The sequence below is a fragment of the Heteronotia binoei genome, chromosome 1 (assembly GCF_032191835.1).
Source record: "Heteronotia binoei isolate CCM8104 ecotype False Entrance Well chromosome 1, APGP_CSIRO_Hbin_v1, whole genome shotgun sequence".
In the NCBI taxonomy this organism is placed as follows: domain Eukaryota; kingdom Metazoa; phylum Chordata; class Lepidosauria; order Squamata; family Gekkonidae; genus Heteronotia; species Heteronotia binoei.
Window position 1 is genome coordinate 101,109,984 of NC_083223.1, and position 23,335 is coordinate 101,133,318.

Consider the following 23,335-nt stretch of genomic DNA (forward strand, 5'->3'; position numbering starts at 1 on the left):
CCTTACGGAAAGGTTGTGTACGAGCAAGGTAGAAGGACAGAGCCCTTCTGACTTCTAGGGAATGCAGAGCTCTTTGTCCTGGGTCGGTTGGGTTAGAGAAAAACATTGGCAAAGAAGTTGATGTCGATAAGTGGAACTGGGAGACAACTTTGGGAAGGAAGGCAGGGTCCGGTCGCAGGACAACCTTGTCCTTATGGAAAATTGTGTAGGGAGCATCATGACGGAAAGCACATAAATCACTTGCGCGTTTCCCTGAAGTACGGGCAACTAACAATGCAGTCTTCCATGACAGAAGGTTGAGATCTATGGTAGCCATTGGTTCAAAAGGAGCTTTCATTAGGCAAGAAAGCACTAAGGATAAACTCCAAGCTGGAACGAAGGGTTTAATGGGTGGATGCAGGTGCAACATGCCCTTGAGGAAGGATTTGGACAACTTGTGGGAAAAAACCGTTCTGCCGTCAACAGGGTCATGGAACGCAGAAATGGCAGAAAGGTGAACTTTTAACGAGGAATAGCAGAGTCCTGATCTCTGTAGGGATAGTAGATAATCCAAAACCAGATTCAGAAGTGCAGATTCTGCTTGTAGATGATTGGAAGTTGCGAATGAGCAGAAACGCTTCCATTTACGTTGATAAGAAAGTCTGGTGGAAGGCTTTCTTGCGTTAAGAATGATGTTAGCTACTTCTGTAGAGAGGAAGGAGGGCGGATTCTCCACGCTGTCAGGGCCAGAACCTGTGGGTTGTGATGCAGTACCTGGCCGTTGGCTTGAGACAGAAGATCGCCCACAAGAGGCAGACGGCGATAAGTGTGGCAGGACATTTGCAGAAGCCTCGTGAACCGCGGTTAACGTGGCCACCATGGAGCAATGAGAATGCAGTCCGTGCCGTCTCGTGTGATCTTTATCAGCACCCGTGTTAAGAGAGGGGTTGGAGGGAATAGGTAATGTAAAGGGCCTTTCCAAACCTGCAGAAAGGCGTCGTTGCCTCTTCTGGTATAGAAGCGGTGACATTTTGCATTGTCCCTGGAGGCAAAGACATCTACCTTGGGCGTTCCGAAGCACAGAAAGATGCGACGGAGGTAGACCTGATTGATGGACCATTCATGGTCGTCTATCCGGACCCTGCTGAGAGAGTCGGCCAGAACATTCTCCACACCTGGAAGGTGGATGGCAGTCAAATAGATGTTGTGCTTGACACACCATTCCCAGAGCAGTATGGCTATACGGCACAGCCGAAGGGATCTGGTGCCTCCCTGTTTGTTTATGTAGAACACTGTCGCCATATTGTCTGTAGAGATCTGAACATGCCGACCCCTGATCAGCGGGAGGAACGAATGGAGAGCCCTGTGCACAGCAATCAGTTCTAAGCAGTTTATATGCATGGCCCTCTCGGAGGGAGTCCAAAGCCCTCTGACAGTCTTGTCCTCTAAGTGGGCTCCCCATCCCCACTTGGAGGCGTCTGAGGTCACAATAGCTGTCGGAGGAGTCGGAAGAACGGCATGCCGGAGGTTGTTGGGTACAGTCCACCAGGTAAGAGAGAGAAGTGCTCTCTGGGGAACGGTGAGCAGAGTGCTCTGCGGTTGTACGTGAGGATGGTAGGCACACACAAACCAAAGCTGCAGTTGCCTCATCTGGAGCCTGGCAAAGCGTAGGGCTGATGTAGTGGCTGCCATTAGGCCCAGAAGACGTTGGATGGTGAAGGCAGATTGAAGGGGTTCTCGTTGAACTGATTTGGCAAGAGCAATGATGGTCAGTGCTCGGTCCTCCGGGAGGAAAGCACAATGAAGAGAAGTGCATAGACGGGCCCCTATGAATTGCAAGTCCTGGGTCGGTGTGAGGTGTGATTTGGTGGTATTCACACGCAGGCCCAGAGAAGCTAGGAGAGAAAGAGCTGTATGAAGATTCATCTCTAGTTGATGCTGAGTTGGTGCAATGAGGAGCCAGTCGTCGATATATGGGAAGACCGGGATGTTCCGGATGCGGAGAGCAGCTGCCACTACTGCCATGCATTTGGTGAACACCCTGGGTGCAGTAGAGAGTCTGAATGGCAGGGATATATATTGGAAATGATCGTGGCCCATGGCGAATCGAAGGTACTTTCGATGCTGAGGTCGGATTGTCACATGGAAGTAAGCGTCCTGAAGATCTAGGGAAGCCATCCAAGAATTCTTGGGGATCAGGGGCAGGATGGATTGCAGAGAAATCATTCTGAATTTCTTGTATTCGATGTGTTTGTTCAGCTTCCGAAGATCTAGAATAGGACGCTTGCCTCCATCCCTCTTGGGCACCAGGAAGTACCTCGAGTAGAAGCCCGTCCCTCGGTGTTGAGGAGGAACAGGTTCTATGGCATTTTTCTGGAGCAAGTCCAGAATCTCCTGTCGGAGGTGTGGAGGGGGGGGGGTAGCTGTAAAGTAGTGGTGGTGAGGTGGTGAAATGAACTCGAATGACGCACGATGGTCAGCACCCAGGAGTCGGTTGTGATCGAGTTCCAATTCGGAAGGAATGGGGAAAGCGGGTGGAGTCCGAAGAGAGTCAAAGAGACTGCTTGGCAGGAAGGGAAGCTTTCTTGGTTTGTTGAGACCGAGGTCTCTGTTGGAACTGAGGCTTTTGCTGCACGCTCTTCCTCTTCCAGTAATCATTCTGCTTAGGTGACCTCTGGCGTTTCTGGAACGATGGACTCCAGGGTTTTCCACGACTAAACTGCTGGAGGATGGTTGGGAAACTCCCAGGCGTTTCGCACGTTTACGGCCATCATCGACTGAGGTCAGTACTTCGTCGGTGGAAGCATGAAAGAGGCCTAGACCATCAAAGGGAAGGTCTTCAATTTTTTGCTTGATGTCTGGCTGCAAATTGGTGGATCTTAGCCAGGCATGGCGACGTAAGGCAACAGAAGAAGCAAAGACCCTCGATGAACATGAAACAGCATGGCGTATAGAATTGATCTGTTGCTTGGACACTGTGGACAATTCGGATACCAAGTTGGAAGCCATTCTCTTGGAGGTCTCAGGGAGGGAAGGAATGAGGGGCGTAAATTGGTTCGACAGGTTAAAGATGTAGGCAGAGAAGTAGGCCAAGTAGTTATTAAGTTTAGAGTTGGTAGAGGCTAAGTTGAATATTTTCCTTGCCAGGGTGTCCTGTTTTCTGCCTTCTCGGTCCGGTGGTGTGGGGTGTCTGGATGGCTTGGCCTTAGTGGCTGAGTGCACTATGATAGAGTTAGGTGCAGGGTGTGAGGCCAGGACCTTAGCATCAGGAGCAAGAACTCTATAGAGAGAGTCAAATCGTTTAGAGGTGGGTGGGACTGAGGCAGGTTTGTCCCATGCTTCTCGCAGGCCCTCCAAATGCACCGGCAGCATTGGTAGTAGTGACCCTGGTGGGAAGTCTGCCTGAACTAAATCGTGCACAATGTCAGACACCTTAGGTGAATCCAAAGGCAGAGCAATCTGTAAGGTCTCGGCCATGGTGGTGATCAGGTTTAAGTAGGCCTTGGAAGCGTCCGATGGGGAAAGGCGGAGCTGTGGTGTAGAGTCGGAAACTAAAAAGGCAGGGCAGTCTTCCGAATCCGAGGATGCTGAGGTCTCTCCGTCGGAGTGGGAGTCCTCTCTAGAAGGAGAATGTGGTGATACGATCAGTTCCGAAGTGGAAGTGTGAGGCTTGGTTGTCTGAGCATGCTGGTCCCTGGAAGGTCTAGGCGGAGTAGCGATGATAGGTGGAGCAATCGAAACCGTCGCGGAGGCAGTACGGGGCTTCTGCACATCCCGATACCGAGGTTGTTCTTGGACTCGAAATGATTCCATGTGCTGAGACGGAAAATACTCGAGGTCTCGAAGTCAAGCAGGCTCTCGGAGTCGATCGTAGCCACGGGGTCGAGAAGCCTCGTGACGGATTCGAGGAGTAAGAACCTCACGGCCCAAATAAGGTGCTGATTCCTGGTATCGGGAGCGGCGTGTTCCCTCTTCAGAAGGGGAGCGGGAAAGGCGATGATAAGGCCGGTTTCTAGGTGAGGGAGATCGAGAGAAGGACGAGTAATCGTATCATCCACGTGCGTAATAATCCTGGTGTTCATAATAGGTGGAATAGGAAGAGCTGGAATCGCGGCGCCTGCGTGGGGAGTGAGAACGGGCTCGAAGAGTAGAAAGATGCGTCAGCGAACGGGATCGGGTTCGATGTGCGGAGGGCTCTCGGTGTGTAGAGACCTGAGTTGCTGACTCCCTGAACAAGGGAGAGACCGCGACATCTCGAAAGGCCCCGGGTCGAAGAGATGATCTGAGATATATTTGGGTAGGGTCGGTAGATGGGTCGGGCTCGAGAAACTCGGAGGGGACCACGCTGCGCACCGAAGGTGAGCGAGATCGGATCGGAATTACTTCCACCGCCGTAGATGAATGAGGCGTTAACTGCGGCATGTCAGTGATGACATCGGACGGCGCCGACAGTTCCGGCGGAAGTAACAGCTGGGCTGAAGAGGTTGCATTGGGATCCATTATTGCCGAAGCTGAGGCCGAGTCCCGAGGTCTGTTTGGAGCCGAGTGCGACTCGTGGGGTTTCCTCGGAGCCGAATCAGCCGATTCGGAATGACGAGATTTTTTCGGCGCCGAATCCGTCGAGTCGGAATGACGCGATTTTTTAGAAGCCTTATGGCCGGTATCGGCGTGCTTCGAGGACTTCTTTCCGGACTTGTGCGACTTCTGCTTTTGCGATAGAAGCGCATCCGAAGAAGCCGAATCTCCCGCTTGTTGTGGGGGAGGCAGCGAGCCAGACGTGGGCATAGCCCTCAAAGACCGTTCAAGCAGGAAGCTCTGGAGCCTTGCTGTGCGGTTCTTACGGGCCTGCTTGCCGAAATGAGCACAGTGTGGACAGGAGTCCACTTGATGGGCTTCCCCAAGGCAGAATAAGCAGTAGCTGTGGCCGTCAGAAGTGGGGATTTTCGCTCCACAGTGCCTGCACTTTTTAAACGTAACTTTCCCTTCCATACGCTCCAGACAGGGGAGGGGAGGGAGGGAAAGAAAAGGGAAAAGAAAGCGCAGAAACGGACCTTCTTTTTTAAAAAAAAATTTTCTAGGGACGAAAGATAGTAAGAATAATGAAGAAGTATGAAAAAATAGAAGAGGAATACGATACCAGACGAGGAGAAGAACGAGGAGAAGAACGAGCTAAGGAGGGAACGCAGCGAGGTAGGTGTTGTCCGGGCGGTGGTAGGGAAGAAACTGAGTGGGATGGGCGCTCCCCCCCCCCCGCTCCAGGCATGCGCAGTCGGTGCCTGCTCCCCAGAGCGGGAGGGAAGCGCGCCAAAAAGCGCTATAGGCGAGCTATTGGAGCTCCGAGGTATGGATCCGTTGCCTGCGGCAAGACCCATGTGTGGGACTGCACAGAGACCACGAAGAAGATCCAAGAGAAGCACTGGGAGCAAAAGGGCCCTCTACCCTGAACAAACCTAGTGAGAAATCCACCATCATCTTCTGTATACAGTTGTGCAGTTTTTGTACTGTATTTGTTCTTTGCATGCCCTCCCTCTCTACATAACCACAGTAAAAGGCTTTGCCAAGGGACTTCTGATCACTGATGATCAAAATGTTGAGTACTTTTCTTTCTTTTTATTTTGCCAGAATATTACTGCAGAAGCAGAAACTTGTTGCTCAGAATCTTTCACAACAAAAAGAGCAATTCTAGGCAGATCCACTCAGAATCCCACCTAGTCAGTTGGCCTTATTCCCAGGAATGTGTTCATAGTACTGCACTAGAAAAGATCATGAGTAGGCCCACAGAACTGTGTGTACCTCCATTAAATCCTTTTCTAAATCCAATTTCTAAAAAAATGCTCAACATTGGTTTATACAGTATGGCAAATTTGTTCCAGAAAAGGGAGGATGAGGGCAATCCTCTTTCTGTTAATTGATATTAAGTACAGTATACTAGTCCACTGTAAGAAAAAAGGGTTACTTTAAGTATTAATTACCTTTTGTATTTTATAGTTTTATTACAGAATCACAGCAGAGCCAATATGGCTTCAAAAATGAAGTATATATTTTAATATTATTCCCACTGTTTAAGATTTGTTTCCTTAATTAACCAATCAATAAAAGCTTTTGATTAAAGTAAACAACAGGCATGTTTAAGAATGATAATCAAATTTGTATCATTTAATTTAATACAAATCTGTATTTACAACTCTGATTTTTTTAAAAAGTCTCCGGATATGCCAACCTTGGTATTTGATTATCTTCCCATCGAAGAATGGCACTAGTAGTTGAACGTCCTGATAAATGATCTCTAACACATTCAGTGTCATCCAATGAATAACCTACAAAGAAAAAAACAAAAACACTTTCCAGTACTTCTAATTATATTAATTTACGATACTACTTTAAATACTGCAGTTTTGTAATAGCATTCTTGTATCATTCCTTGAACTACACATTCAATATATAATAGCTTTAGGTGCATGACAGAAAAAGTATATATTTTAAATAAAGAAATAAATTCCACTTGCAGAGTAAGAATGAAGGTAGTATTATGTTATAAAAGTAAACACTGTCTAGCCTAGAGAAGAAAATACAGTGTTCTTTAGAAATCTGTTCATGGAGACGTGCTTGAAGTCATGAAAGGAACTATACCAATGGATCTGTTTACTTCTTGTTATCTTCATTAAAAAAATTTTTTTTAACATTAAGGAATACAGGAAGCAGCATAAGAATAACATAATCCAGCATCACCAACACACACATGCTTGTACACAGAGAAAATACTTTTGAGGTTCAGGCTCCCAAATTTTATTGCCTTGTATAGTAACACATGCTTATTCCTGACACCTAACCTAGTTCATTCATCCTTCAGTTATGCAGATATGTCGATTAGACCCTAGTGAAGTAACTATCAGTATTTCAAGTTGCATTCCCCTCCCCCCCACAGAATAGGAGGTTAATCTTTGCTCACACTGACACTAAGGACCCAGCAACAGGAGCAAGATGCAATTTTCTCCTAACTGTGGATTTGCCCCAAAAACCTCAAAGGAAGCTTTCAACTTTATGAGAAAAAGAGAAGGCTGATGAGGAACAGTGATTTAATTTTTGTGTAGCACTTCCAAAGTCCAATGTTCAAACCGCTCTACATAAAATAATTATCGCAGTAATTCTTACAACAGTCCTGCAAACTAAGCCAGTAATTTCTCCATTTTGCAGATGACAGTTTTGAAGTGAAGAAGGTATGGTGTAAAGGCCACAGAGGATTTGTGACAGATCAGGTGATCTTCCAGGTGATCTTTTATGTGGGCACAAAATGTGGTTTTCCCACCTCTCTCCTTACATGGCAGCTTGGACTAGCTTTCTCTCGACCCAAAAATGTTAATCATGAGAGAGGGCTAGTCACATGGTTCTGTGGTCTCAGGCTCACAGCACTGCCTTCTCAGAGATGATCAGAACTCACCAGCAGTGTCCAAAGAACAAGCAGGCAGGAGAAGAGTGGAAACAAAATTCTCCACTATCTTGTAAATATAAAAACATGACGCAAAGAGCAGTGATGGCTAACTCTTTGTCAATGTAAGATATGCTGCATTCCAGTCACCTGTCATGCTGGAAGGGCGGAAGAAGCCAGTGAGTTGCATTTTCAAGCCACAAGTTCTAGTGTTTGCTTCAGCATGAGTACACCTCTACTCCTATAGACTGCCTCTGGTTCACTGTGGACAGGGGATTCATACTACTGGAACATACAAGGGACACAGCAAAAGCTGCAGTGTAATCCTTTCCACTTGGTAGAATACTGGTAGAACAGAACCGGAGTTAAAAGGCAGGCATTAGGATATAGAATAAGATTTTAAAAGCTGACTATGAAATTAAAATTTAGTGACTTTTCTGCTCCTCCTGGTCTCTGAATTGTACTTCATTGATTGGATCATACAATGTTTCAAATAAGATAGATAGTTTAAACCATCTAAGCTTAAATCAGCTTAAACTACCTAAGCTTAAGGGACACAGTGATCATGGGAGATTTCAATCACCTGGACATCTGCTGGAAGTCCAATTCTGCTAAATACAAAAGGTCAAATTTCTGACTTATCTTGCTGACAACTTCCTTGTCCAGAAAGTGGAGAAGGAAACAAGGATTTGCTATTTTGGACTTGATTCTCACCAACAAGGAAGAATTGGTTGATGAGGTGGAAACTGTGTACACCCTGGGAGGTAGTGACCATGTGATTTTGGAATTTACAGTCTTAGGGAAGCAAAAAGCTATATGTAGTCAGACATAGAGGTTGAACTTCAGAAAGGCAAACTTTGACAAACTTAGAACTATGCTAGGTAAAATCCCATGGTCAGAAATACTTCAGAAGAAGGAGGTTCTCATGAGGGGTGGGAGTTTCTTAAAAATTAAATATTGAAAGCACAATCACAGATGATTCCTATGAGACGAAAAAATGAGAGAAGACTAAAGAAGCCAAGGTGGCTCCATAAACAGCTCTCTAAAGACTTGAGAAATTAAAAAGACTCCTTTAGAAAATGGGAGGGCCTTATAACCAAGGATGAATATAAATGAAAAACCAGTGCTTGTAGAGAGTTAGAAAAGCTAAAGCTCAGTATGAGGCTAGCCAAAGACGCTAAAATCAACAAAAAAGGGTTATTTTCTTATGTTCAGAGTAAGAAAAAGAGCAAGAAATTGGTAGACCCACTACATGGACAGGAAAGTGAAATTGTAATAGGTAATGAAGAGAGGAAACTGCTCAATTCCTAATTTTCCTCAGTCCTCTCTTCTGAGGGAAACAGTGCTCAACATGGCAAAAACAGAACATATAGTGAAGAAGAAGAAGAAGAGAAGAGAAGATATTGGATTTATATCCCGCCCTCCACTCCGAAGAGTCTCAGAGCGGCTCACAATCTCCTTTACCTTCCTCCCCCACAACAGAAACCCTGTGAGGTGGGTGGGGCTGCAGAGGGCTCTCACAGCAGCTGCCCTTTCAAGGACAACCTCTGCCAGAGCTATGGCTGACCCAAGGCCATTCCAGCAGGTACAAGTGGAGGAGTGGGGAATCAAACCCGGTTCTCCCAGATAAGAGTCCGCACACTTAACCACTACACCAAACTGGCTCTAGTGAGAGAAGGGAGTTGCAACCTAAGATCAGCATAGGGGTAGTACATAAACACATAGTTTCTTTAAACGAAACAAAGTCCTCAGGGCCAGATGAACTGCATCCAAGGGTACTAAAAGCTTGCAGTTGTAATTTCTGAGCCTCTGCCAATTATTTTCGAGAATTCTTGGAGAACAGGAAAAGTGCCAGAAGATTGGAGGCGGGCAAATGTTGTCCCCATTTACAAGGGGGGGGAAGAAGGATCCAGGTAACCATCAACCCGCCAGCTTGGCGTCTATACCTGGAAAAATTTTTAGAACATATCATCAAACAGTCAATCCTGGAACATTTAAGAAGAATTACTGTGATTATTGAGAGCCAGCATGGGTTTCGCAAGAACAAGTCATGTCAGACTAGCCTTATCTCTCTTTTTTAGAAAGTTACTACCTTGCTGATCAGGGAAACGCTGTAGATATAGTTTATCTTGATTTCAGTAAATTTTGATAAAAGTTTCACATACTATCCTTGTTGACAAGTTGGTAAAATGTGGTTTGATTCCTGCTGTCGTTAGGTGGATCTATAACTAGTTGACAGATCGTATCCAAAGTGTGTTTGTGAATGGTTTCTCATCTTCTTGGAGAGGAGTGTCAATTGGAGTGCCTCAAGGATCTGTCCTGGGGTCTGTTTTGTTCAACATCTTTATCAATGATTTGGATGAAGGAATAGAGGGAATGCTTATTAAATCTGCCAATGATACTAGATTGGGTGGGGTTGCTAACACAGTAGAAGACAAAAACAAGATACAGAATGATTTTGACAGGCTGGAAAACTGGGCTGAAACCAATAAAATGAATTTTAACAGGGATAAATGTAAAGTTCTGCATTTAGGTAGGAAAAATCCAATGCATAGTTGCAGGATGGGAGAGATTTGTCTAGGCAGTAGCGTGTGTGAAAAGGATATAGGGGTCTTAGTGGACCATACGCTGAACATTAGTTAACAGTGTGATGTGGTAGCTAAAAAGACAAATGTAATTTTGGGCTGTATCAACAGAAGTATATTGTCCAGATCACGTGAAGTGATGGTATCGTTTTGCTCTGATCTGGTAAGACCTCACCTGGAGTATTGTGTTCTGTTTTGGGTACTACATTTTAAGAAGGATATAGACAAGCTGGAACGGGTCCAGAGGAGAGTGATGAAGACGGTGATGGGGTTGGAAACCAAGTCCTATGAGGAAAGGCTGAAAGAGCTGGGGATGTTTAGCCTGGAGAGGAGGCAGCTGAGAGGTGATATGATCACCATCTTCAACTACTTGAAGAACTGTCATATAGAGGATGGTGCCAGAAAATAGGACCAGAACCAATGGGTTGAAATTACATCAAAAGAGTTTCTGGCTCAACATTAGGAAGAACTCTCCTTCTTTGGAGGTTTTTAAACAGAGGCTAGATGGCCATCTGACAGCAATGCAGATCCTGTGAATTTAGGGGGAGGTATCTGTGAATTTCCTGCATTGTGCAGGGGGAGGGGATTAGATGGCCCTGGGTGTCCCCTTCTAACTCTTTGATTCTAAGTTGATTTCACTCCTCTGCTGTATATGTTGCTAGAAGTCCCCCAGGAACTGTTCATTGAAGGAAGGGGGTCTGGAATCAATATTTTGCCCTCCTCTATTTTGCACAAATACAACTTTGAAAAAGCTTTTTTCCACAACAGATCATTAAGCATACTTTTGTGCTTCACAAAATGGGCTTAAACCCATGGTACATTTTATGAAGCAGAGGAGCAACATTTTCTGGGAAGCAGAAAGGAGAATGGCTGCAGAGCCAGCATGGTGTAAAGTTAAGAGTACTAGACTAGGATCCAGGAGAACCAGATTTGAATTCCCACTCTGCCATCTTTGGGTCCCCACTTTGGAGAAAGGTGGGGTATAAATAAAGTAAATAGTATGATCCACTACCTGCTTTGTTAGATCTAGTTTTATGTCTTTCACACCTTAGAGAAATGACACTAACAGAATTCAAGTGGTGCATATTTGTTTTCAATTTTGTGATGCTCCCCCCGCCCCACAAAAGCCCCAAGTGCTCCTTTTCATCTGTTTTCACATCAAATGATATTAACTATAAATAACAGTATGGAATATACATCAGTTATTACAAAGGCAGAGGTTATTAGCCTCAGTAGTTTATATGAAGTAAAGTCTATAGAAGAGATGTTTAAAATGTTCTTTACCAATTGGACTTCATACATACCTTTTTTCTTTGTCTTTCTGAACTTCACAGCAGCCAAGTTTATTAAATTCATTCCATACAAGTTGTAATCTATAAACAGCTGGAGGAGGTAGGGAATATGAGCTTCATGAGGTTGGTAAAATTTATTCATTATGGCTCCGCCTTGCAGAAGATCGCATACTCTATAACCATAATAAAACAGTGAGAAATAAGTTACCATGTTAGTTGGGAGTAAGCAGTAAAGTGGCTAAGTTTGCAGATGAAACTAAATTGTTCATGGTGTTGAGAACCAGAGAGGATTGTGAGGGACTCCAAAGGGATCTGTTGAGGCTGGGCGAGTGGGCATCAACATGGCAAATGAGGTTCAACATGACCAAATGCAAAGTAATGCACACACTGGAGCCAAAAATCCTAACTATAAATACAAGCTGATGGGTTGTGAACTGGCGGAGACTGACCAAAAGAGAGATCTTGGAGTTGTGGTAGATAGCTCACTAAAAATGTCGAGACAGTGCATAATCTTGTAAACCTCTATCATGTTACCTCGCAGTCAACGTTTCTCCAAGCTAAAGAGCCCCAAATGTTTAAACCTTTCTTCATAGGGAAAGTGTTCCAAACCTTTAATCATTCTAGTTGCCCTTTTCTGCACTTTTTCCAATGCTATAATATCCTTTTTGAGGTGCGGTGACCAGAATTGTACACAGTATTCCAAATGAGACTGCACCATCGATTTATACAGGGCATTATGATACTGGCTGATTTGTTTTCAATTCCCTTCCTAATAATTCCCAGCATGGCATTGGCCTTTTTTATTGCTATCGCACACTGTCTTTACATTTTCAGTGAGTTATCTACCACGACCCCAAGATCTCTCTCTTGGTCAGTCTCTGCCAGTTCACACCCCCAACAACTTGTATTTGTAGCTGGGATTCTTGGCCCCAATGTGCATTACTTTGCACTTGGCCACACTGAACCTCATCTGCCATGTTGAACCTCATCAGCCTCAGCAGATCCCTTGGGAGTGCCTCACAATCCTCTCTGGTTCTCACCACCCTGAACAATTTAGTGTCATCTGCAAACTTGGCCACAAAATTCTGGCCACTAAAGCTAAAATTAAGATCACTAACATATATAAATAAGAGGTTTCATTATTTTAAAGAGATTGTGTCCACAGAACTGAATACTGTTGCTGCTCTGGAAAGAACTATGGCAATCTTGTACAGATATCCAAATGTATAAAAACAAAATCCTTAAAACTACACACTAGAAAACCCCCCACAAACTAATCACAATGTTGGAAAATCTGCAAATTAGGTATTTAAGTGGAAATTGCAATCACTAGTTTAGATCTACTGGAGCATTTACCGGGGGTAACATGCCCATGGAATGTGGTTTTCTCTCTTCCTCCCACTGCAGCCCAAAATGCCTCTGAAAATGCTGCTCCTGGAGGGTTCACCTGTTCCCCAATAAGGAAATTTTAGGCTGCAGTGGTGGGGGGAGGCAAGAAAATTGTAACCCCTGGCTGGAAATCCTCTGGTCCACTTAAATGCTCTGGTGGGTCCAGGCCAAGGAGATAAGTTTCCCCATACTATCTTCCTGACTGCCTTCAATCTTTTGGAGGCAGAATAAGCGAATACTTCTTTTCTTTGACTTAACAGACCTCTGCCACATTTGCTCACACTGATCATACATACATATAATTAAAGCTAAACAAATTCAAAAGCGGTATTGGCAAATGAGGTTTGAAAGTGTGAGTACAAAGGAAAAAGGCACCAACAGCACCTGCCAGAAGAAGAAATGCAAATTTTTGACAAAATAAGTATTTTTCCCCCTGCAATATAAGTATTTTTTTCATCAAATGTGCTATGTTGGAGTGAATATCTAAACTCACAATCAGAGAACATTTGGCGCAATTCTATCTATTCAGTTTTACCCAAACATCTATAGATGTATAGGTATAATCTATAAGTTAACATTCTTTGAGAGATACACCTATTAAAGTATACTCTTACCCTCCTGAGAGAGATTTTTTACTATGTTGCTTCCCTAATAAACAGCAAGTCTTAGCAGTACCAGTTTATTTGCCCATACTATAGATATGTAACTATACTGTCATCCCACAATCTTGTCTCCCATTTGAACATAAATAATGCTTTATCAGTTTGTTTACATGTATTAAAAGCATTTTTACCCCAATTCCCACAATAACTCAAGACATCTGCAGCATAGTTAAAAACATATATACAAAATCAAAACAACAAATCTACTATGCATCAAATATTCCTTCAATGACCCTGAGTGACCCTCCTTCCTGTTTTGTGAAACTGTTTTTTATATATGCATTTTCAAATTTTATTTGAATGCTTTGACATTTCCTCACCTTGGGGACCCTTAACTGGGTGGAAAGGTGACATTAAAAATTTTTAAATAAGTAAAAATAATCAATAAAATATAAGAGTCATTCAGAGTCCAACAACAGGTTCCTCTCAGCCCCAAAACAAAGGTTTTTAAACATAAATTAGACTGGCATAAGAGTATAAAAACCAGAAGGGAAAACAACAAAAACAAATCTTGAGGGAAATAATTTCAGAGAACTCACTAAGTATTCTAGCTTCCTTAGGGGAAGGTAGCTACGCTACAGCAGACTCTTGAATTCTCTACTTTAAAGGTGAATCGCTTCATATTGCAAGAGGCACTCTCTAAATATATACCGGCTTAAGACACTAAGGATTCGATCATTAATTTGGAAGTTCACCAGCATCCAGCAGAGTTGGTGCTGAACTGGCTGTATATATATTTCCACCTACCTATCAGCAGATAGGCTACAGCATTCTGAACAGCTCTTAAAAGCAGCCTCTAATAAAGTCTATTACAGTAGTCTATAGGAAAATGTTCTTCATTAACAAAAACAGGTGTTTGATTACCTTTTCACCATAGCAGGATTGTAAAGGTAGATCTTCATGAACTGTCTTTCCTTTTCATGGTAACCATAAAAAGGCCTGGAAAACAAATATCCAACAAGCATTGATATATGCTTTTGATAGAAAGTTATTATGAGCGATGGGTACATATGCGCATACAGTTAACCACATGTATGGGAATCCTGCACATTAGAACTTCCATTGAGTTTTGGTTCTAGATGCTTCCTTGTCCACTATAATTAGTCACTTGCTAGTTAATCTAAGGGCCAAGTAACAGAATACTACCGATTACTATACAGACTATAAGAGTAGAAGAGCTTAAAATGATCTTCAGACAGATTAGGTTAAATGAAGTTTATTTTAAAAACTGAGTAAGATTTCTGTTTTACAGCCAAATTAGAAAATAATTAGGTCTAAAGTTTATAATGCTTTTAAGATCCCACTATATTCACTTGCAGCCTTCTCAGGGTAGTTTCATGTTTTGCCAAAATAATGAGCATGTCCCATATGGTATTACTAGAGATGTAAAATTTCCAAAAATTCTGAAGCTCAGAAAAAACAGAAATTGTCAGAAAAATTGAAAAAAAAATGCTAAATTAGCACTTTTTTTCCTTTTCCAGATTGAAAGTCATTCTGTTACTTTAGGAACATAAAATATGACTATGGACAATTTTACTTGGCATGAAATTATCACAACTAGCATATTAAAAATATAATGTATACAAACAATTATTACAAACAGAATTTACTTTTAAAATAATATTTATTTGTAACTGGAACAAATGGAGCAACAATCTCCTGTTTACTAGTTTATATGGAACAGACAAAAAAACCTCCACAAAACAATTTTTAAAAATTCAGAAGTAACAATTATTTATATTTCCTCTCAATAGTATTAAATAAAAATAAAAAACTCATTCTCATAAAAAGAATTGAAGAGGGGGGAGTGTATAGAAAGGAGTGTAGGACTAAGTTTCAATGAATGGTCATGACTTGTTTGTCCTCAGTGCATAGAAATTAGAATAATCTGATATACATATTTTTTAGAAATGATTTGAAAAAATATCTGAACACCTTGTCTTAAAATATTTCATTCATCATGTTAAAATAAAACGCCCCATAATCAATTTATTTTATTTTAAAAAAAAATTTGAAAAAAAAAAGGCTTCAGGAAAAAAACGGAAGAAAGCAGGTTTTTTTTCCAAATTTTTCCGGTTTTTTTCCGGGCCTTCACATCTCTAAGTATTTCTAGTGAAAGAGAAATTAGGTCCTGTTAATCCAATGCATAGTTGCAATTGATGCATTCATAAGCAAGATGAAGCTGCAGTTAATACAACTCTTCAAAATATACACATCTAATTTTTAAAAAGCAGAAAAAGCTTTTGTGCTGATGGGATAGAACTTAAAACAGCCCTTATAAAACCAAGCATGTCTTGCAGCACTAAAAAGGGAAAAAGGTAAAAGTCGGATCTACACGGATCTTCATGAATTCATATGATTTTTATATTGAAATGAAATCAAACCACTTTAATCCTATAGATCCTGTCTTAGACTATAGGCAGGACCACAAAAATCATGCCTCCACGAATTCGTGGCGCCTCAGCAATGCAAAAACTGGCTTCCAAAGCACGGATCCTCATGAATTCATATGATTTTTATGGAGAAATGAAATCAAACCACCATTATGTTGTAGATCCTGTCTTAGACCATAGGCAGCACCAGAAAAATCATGCCTCCACGAATTGGTGGCGCCACAGCACTGAAAAAACATGTTTCCAAACCACGGATCCTCATGGATCCTCATGATTTTTGCTTTGGCCCACCCCAAGATAACCAGCCAATCACATATCATGTCCATGGGCAGATGTTGCACCACAGAAATCGTGGATCCATGTGTTCGTGGCAGCGCCAGGGACCAAAAACTTGCTTTTGGACCACGGATCCTCATGGATCCACGTGATTTTTGCCTTGGATCCCCCCAAGCCATCCATCCAGTCATATATCATGTCCATGGGCACAGTTTACACCACAGAAATCATGGATCCACGGCTTCGTGGTAGCGCCAGGGACCAAAAACTTGCTTTTGGACCACGGATCCTCATGGATCCACATGATTTTTGCCTTGGATCCCCCCAAGCCATCCATCCAGTCATATATCATGTCCATGGGCACAGCTTACACCACAGAAATCATGGATCCACGGCTTCGTGGCAGCGCCAGGGACCAAAAACTTGCTTTTGGACCACGGATCCTCATGATTTCATGTGGATCCATGAGGATCCGTGGTCCAAAAGCACGTTTTTGGTCCCTGGCGCTGCCACGAAGCCGTGGATCCATGATTTCTGTGGTGTAAGCTGTGCCCATGGACATGATATATGACTGGATGGATGGCTTGGAGGGATCCAAGGCAAAAATCATGTGGATCCATGAGGATCCGTGGTCCAAAAGCAAGTTTTTGGTCCCTGGCGCTACCACGAAGCCGTGGATCCATGATTTCTGTGGTGTAAACTGTGCCCATGGACATGATATATGACTGGATGGATGGCTTGGGGGGATCCAAGGCAAAAATCACGTGGATCCATGAGGATCCGTGGTCCAAAAGCAAGTTTTTGGTCCCTGGCGCTGCAACGAAACGGTGGATCCATGATTTCTGTGGTGTAAACTGTGCCCATGGACATGATATGTGACTGGATGGAGGGCTTGGGGGGATCCGAAGCAAAAATCACATAGATCCATGAGGATCCGTGGTCCAAAAGTAAGTTTTTGGTCCCTGGTGCTGCTACGAAGCCGTGGATCCATGATTTCTGTGGTCCAACATCTGCCCATGGACATGATATGTGATTGGCTGGTTATCTTGTGGTGGCCCAAAGCAAAAATCATGAGGATCCATGAGGATCCGTGGTTTGGAAACATGTTTTTTCAGTGCTGTGGCGCCACCAATTCGTGGAGGCATGATTTTTCTGGTGCTGCCTATAGTCTAAGAGAGGATCTACAACATGATGGTGGTTTGATTTCATTTCACCATAAAAATCATATGAATTCATGAGGATCCGTGCTTTGGAAGCCAGTTTTTGCACTGCTGAGGCGCCACGAATTCGTGGAGGCATGATTTTTGTGGTCCTGCCTATAGTCTAAGACAGAATCTACAGGATTAAAGTGGTTTGATTTCATTTCAATGTAAAAATCATATGAATTCATGAAGATCCGTGTAGATCCGACTTTTACCCAGACCCCTAAAAAGGACACTGGATGTGCAGCCCAGCCCCCAACCCCCCTTTTCATTTAACAATGTTTTAAACCTTGAACAGCAAATATGTTTTTCAAAGTTAGTATAAAAAAAGACAGATCAAGTCAAAGAGTTGTAACAAAATAGTACTTACATCCCATATACTAGAGACACTTTGAACACATGCTGAATAGAAGAGGACGGGTTTCCTAAGGCTATATTGAGTGCTCTGTCAATGCTGAATGCCAAGTGACGAAGAAAATGTTCTGGTTGTTCCCCATAGCCATCATAGGGAACATATAGATAAGGAAAGATACCATGTAAGTGAAGACAAGTCTTCTGACCTACAAGAGGAAAGAAGTTCGATATTTCAGTCAAAGAGAAAGGCCCAGAAAGTCATCTCCTCTTACAAGTTGCTAAGGAAAATCTATAATAGTAATTGCCAAACAATAAGGAATTTTTTCTATTCTTCAGATGGAAAAATTAGGAAATTTCAAGGAGCACTAAAATAAATGAAGCATTTTCTCTTTTCAAATGAGTGAACTGAAAGACAGTTTTATTTAAAATGTGTATTATGATTTTTTCTAAGACATTTCTACAGCATTAGAAAACTTCTATATAAACTGCAAACCTATACAACACTTTCAAGATTTTTTAATATGTAAACTAGGAATACGTTCCAGAACACCTGTGCTAGTCCCAGGGGCCGGCAATTCACCCTGCTCACTGGCAATCCCATCCCATAACACCTGTGCTAGTCTCAGGGGCTGGCAATCCACTCTGCCCTGTGGCAATCCAGTCCCAGAACACCTGTGATAGTCCCAGAAGTTGGCAATCCACTCTGCCCCCTGGCAATTCAGTCCCAGGACAATTGTGCTTGTCCCAGAGGCTGGTAATTCACTCTGTCCCCTGGCAATCCAGTTCCAGAACACCTGTAGTCAGGGTGGATAAAAATCAATGATTTTTTTTAAATTGTTTTTTTAAATATTTAAATTGGATTTTTTTAAAATAAAATGCTTTTTGAGGAAAAATATTATCATCCAAAAGTTATTCCATCATCAAATAAGAACTTTTAATTCTGAAGCATAAGGCTGTATATTCATGCCATGTTTAAATTTTTGGGTAATAAATTCTATTAATCCATTCACAATGTCATGCTCTTCCCGAGGTTTCTGTAAGATTACTAGGCAGTTTCTCTGTCTACAAGATATTATCACAGAACACAGATGCTTGGTTTTGCAGTTCTCAAAACTGTAACTTGTGTCTGCAGAGATCATATGCCTCTTCTACACAGCAAAAATGTTATAAAATGAACAGAGTTGAGAAAAATACCTTAATCTCATTGTTCTACAAACCTATGTACACAAAATCAACCCGTTAAAGAAGATATTGGATTTATATCCCGCCCTCCACTCCGAAAAGTCTCAGACTGGCTCACAATCTCCTTTACCTTCCTCCCCCACAACAGAAACCCTGTGAGGTGGGTGGGGCTGGAGAGGGCTCTCACAGCAGCTGCCCTTTCAAGGACAACCTCTGCCAGAGCTATGGCTGACCCAAGGCCATGCAGGTGGAAGTGGAAGAGTGGGGAATCAAACCCGGTTCTCCCAGATAAGAGTCCGCACACTTAACCACTACACAAAACTGGCTCTCCAGTGCTAAGTTTCAGAAAATTCAATGAATAGAAAAAGATTGCTTGGAGTGGAATAGATCTGTACAAGAAGAAACTTAAGTGTGAGGAGGGAGGGGCAAGCACTAAAAATGAAAGTGAAACTTTTTGAGCTACTCCACAAGAGCTACTTGTGAAACTACTCCACAAGACTTTGGAACTTTTGTATGTATAACCCGAGGTTTATCACATTATTCTTTCCCTGGAGGAGAAAACCTATAATGGCAGCAAGCCGTAAAAGAGACCCAGTTTGGGAATATTTTAATGAAGTTCCTCTACCTATTGGTAAGGCAGGCATGCGTGCAAAATGCAAACACTCCAACAAAGAAATGCAAGGCCTGGAAGCCCGAATGAGGCAACATCATGAGAAGTGCTATGATAAAGTTGACAACAGAAACACGTTTGAACAGGCAGCATCTTCAGGTTGGTAAACATTTTTCTTTGATCATATTTCTTAAAGAGTGCCTTGAATTGTCATGTTTGAGCAAAATTATATTTCTTATTATTACAGCATGCTACTGTCATTTTGATAGTTATGAAGAAAAGCAAATATTCCTTTTTGGGCAGTGCTGCATGGCAAAGGTTACAATAAGCAGAAATTGTATAAATAAGAAAATAACAGCACTGATTTTTTTTTTGTTTAGGGGAATTCATCATCAGCACGAAGGATTCTGGAAGCTATCCACCTTCAAGATCACCATCCTCCTGTTCTACAGTTTCAGAGTTATCTATCCAGGATAGCATTTCAGTTGCACCTTATACATCATCATCATACATCCGCAGTATATCACCTAAAAGAAAGAAAAAAACCTTCCCACCTGGAACCACCATAGGTTTTTGATAAAAACCAGCAGATTAGAAAAAGAGTTAATTGACGAAAAAATTGCCCAGTTTGTTTATGCAACAAACTCCTCTTTCCATCTGACTGAGAACCCACACTTAATTAATATGGTTCAATCACTGAGACCAGGATACAGTCCACCCAGCAAAACAGATGTTGCAGGGAAACTGCTGGATAAAGTGTATGATAGAGAAATCAAGCAATGTGCAACAGCTCTGGAGGGTAAAACTGTTAACTTAAGTCTTGATGGGTGGAGTAATGTCCACAATGATCCAGTTGTATGTGCTTGTATAACAACACAAGAAGGGAAAGTTTTCCTTGCACAAACAACTGATACGTCAGGAAATGCACACACAGCAGAATACTTACAAGAAGTGGCAGCAAAAGCTATAATAACATGTGAACGAAAATTCAAATGTCTAGTACGCAGTTTGGTCACCGACAATGCTGCAAATGTATCCCAGATGAGAAGAAATTTAGAAGAGCAGGAATGGAATACAAAGCTGATAACATACGGCTGCAGTGCTCATTTGCTGCACCTTCTAGCCAAAGGCTTCAGTGCTCCTGAAATAAAAACGAATCTTATTGATATTGCTAAATACTTCCATAACAATCATTTTGCTGCAGCAGCTCTGAAAAGAATGGGTGGAACCAAGCTAACACTCCCACAAGATGTTAGATGGAACTCTGTGGTGGACTGTTTTGAGCAGTGTATCAAGAACTGGCCTATTCTGACAACAATTTGTGAACAAAATCGAGATAAAATAGATGGCACTGTCACGGCCAAAATCCTCAACTTTGGGCCTAAGAGAAATGTTGAACATATGCTGAGCATCCTGAAACCCATTTAAGTGTTCACTTGGTTCCTTCCAAATTTCAACAGCGTCAGCAATAAAACAGCTATTTTCCTGTATTCTGAAGCTTTGGCTAGAAGGTGCAGAACAGAAATCAGGGATCCACAGTTTGGTGATGCCACAATACTGATAAAAACATGCTTCCAAAGCACAGATCCTCATGGATCCTGAGGTTTTTGCATTGGGTCACCCCAATATCACTTGTCAGAACTGGAAAACCCATGGGGGGCAGGGGTTTGCCCAAGTAACTAGAAGGCCCCATGGATCCCAGGGGAAAGGCAGTCTCTTGCCCAAGGAAGGCAGGTAGGATGGAATCAAACACATCTCAGAATTGGAACACCCATGGGGGAGGGAGGAGGCAGGTTTTGCCCAAGTAAAAACAGGTTGCTTACCTGTAACTGATGATCTTCGAGTGGTCATCTGTGCAGTCACACACATGGGTCTTGCCGCAGGCAACGGATCCATACCTCGGAGCTCCAATAGCTCGTTTATAACGTCTTTTGGCGCGCTTTCCTCCCGCCCTGGGGAGCAGGCAGCGACTGCGCATGCCTGGAGCGGGGGGAGAGCGCCCATTCCACTCAGTTTCTTCCAGCCGCCACTGGCAGTGAGACTAGAAAGGTTTAAGCAAGAAGTACCAAAGGCCAGCAGCGGGGAAGGCTGGGTGGGCGTGTGTGACTGCACAGATGACCACTCGAAGATCATCAGTTACAGGTAAGCAACCTGTTTATCTTCTTCGTGGTCTCTGTGCAGTCCCACACATGGGTGACTAGCCAGCTAAGTGTCCTGGAGAAGGGGCTGGAAAAGAAAGAAGTTAGTCACGTGGCCAATACCAAAGATTGTACGACATAGGAGCATAAGCGGATGCACTCACCCCTCATTTCAGTGAAAGATGGATCTGAGGACCGCTTGGCCGAAGGAGGCATCACGTCTCGCACGAACGTCCAACGCATAATGGGAGACGAACGTGGAAGGAGAGGACCACGATGCAGCAGCACAGATGTCCTCTAGGGAGACGCCGTGCAGGAAAGCCGAAGACGTCGAGACCGCTCTAGTAGAGTGAGCCTTAAGGCCTTCGGGCAGAGGCTGTTTAGCCAGTTCGTAGCACAGCCTAATGGCACTGACTACCCATTTAGATAGTCTCTGGGTAGAGATTTTGTGTCCCTTGCAAGGGTTTCCGTATGCCACAAACAGATTAGGGTCCTTACGGAAGGGCCGTGTACGATCAAGGTAGAAAGATAAAGCCCTTCTTGCATCCAGAGAATGCAAGGCCCGTTGTCCGTGGTCGGTTGGGTTGGGGAAAAAGGTTGGTAGAGAGGTTGAAGTCGATAAGTGGAACTGGGAGACAACTTTAGGAAGGAATGCAGGGTCCAGTCTCAGGACAACCTTTTCCTTGTGGAAAATGGTGTAAGGAGGATCGTGGCGGAAGGCGCATAAGTCACTTGCCCGTTTGCCAGAGGTAAGGGCAATCAGCAATGCTGTCTTCCAGGAAAGAAGGCTGAGGTCTATGGTAGCCATAGGTTCAAATGGTGCTTTCATAAGCGAGGAAAGAACTAGGGATAAACTCCAAGTTGGGACAAGGGGTTTAACGGGTGGATTGAGGTGCAACATGCCCTTGAGAAAGGACTTGGACAAGGAATGAGAAAAAACTGTTTTGCCCTCTACCGGATTGTGGAACGCAGAGATGGCAGACAGATGAACTTTCAGGGATGAGTAACAGAGTCCTGATTTCTGTAGAGAAAGTAAATACTCTAGGATCATATTGAGAGGTACTGACTCTGGAAGTAGATGGTTAGCAGTCGCGAATGAACAGAAGCGCTTCCATTTACGTTGGTACGAAAGCCTTGTGGAGGGCTTCCTTGCGTTGAGAATAACGTGGGCTACCTCTGCGGAGAGGTAGGAGGTCGAATTCTCCAGGCCGTTAAGGCCAGTACCTGAGGATTGTGGTGCAATATCTGACCATTGGCTTGGGACAGGAGGTCGCTCACAAGAGGGAGGCGACGGTAAGTGTGATGAGATAACTGGAGAAGTCTCGTGAACCACGGTTGCCGTGGCCACCAAGGGGCTACCAGGATGCAGTCCGTGCCGTCTCGTGCGATCTTCATCAGTACCCGAGTCAGTAGAGGGGTTGGTGGGAAGATGTAGTGAAGAGGGCCCGTCCAGCTGTGTAGGAAGGCGTCGTTCCCCCTTCTCGAAAAATAGTGTGGGCATTTGGCATTGTCCCTGGAAGCAAAGGCATCCACCATGGGTGTTCCGAAACATCTGAAAATGCGTCGAAGGTAGGTCGGATTGAGGGACCACTCGTGGTCGTCCAAACGAAACCTGCTCAGAGAGTCGGCCAGAACATTGTCGACACCTGGGAGGTGAACGGCGGTCAAGTAAATGTTGTGCTCCAGACACCATTCCCAGAGCGAAACGGCTATACGGCAAAGCCGGAGAGACCTGGTTCCTCCCTGCTTGTTGATATAGTAGACGGTTGCCATGTTGTCCGTTGAAATCTGAACATGCCTTCCGTTGATCAGTGGGAGAAAGGATAAAAGGGCCCTGTGCACGGCAA

The 23,335-nt window shown here is 43.5% G+C and overlaps 1 protein-coding gene across 1 annotated transcript in view; it reads right to left on the reverse strand.

Annotated features, from left to right (window-relative positions):
* REV3L (REV3 like, DNA directed polymerase zeta catalytic subunit) overlaps positions 1-23,335 on the reverse strand; it is a 154,621-nt gene that overhangs the window by 104,078 nt on the left and 27,208 nt on the right. The window contains exons 2-5 of the mRNA XM_060238202.1: positions 17,575-17,764; positions 14,198-14,272; positions 11,295-11,455; positions 6,200-6,296 (exon numbers count right to left, since the gene is read on the reverse strand). Coding sequence (XP_060094185.1) covers positions 6,200-6,296; positions 11,295-11,455; positions 14,198-14,272; positions 17,575-17,764 — 523 coding nt within the window. The remainder of the gene's footprint in view (positions 1-6,199; positions 6,297-11,294; positions 11,456-14,197; positions 14,273-17,574; positions 17,765-23,335) is intronic.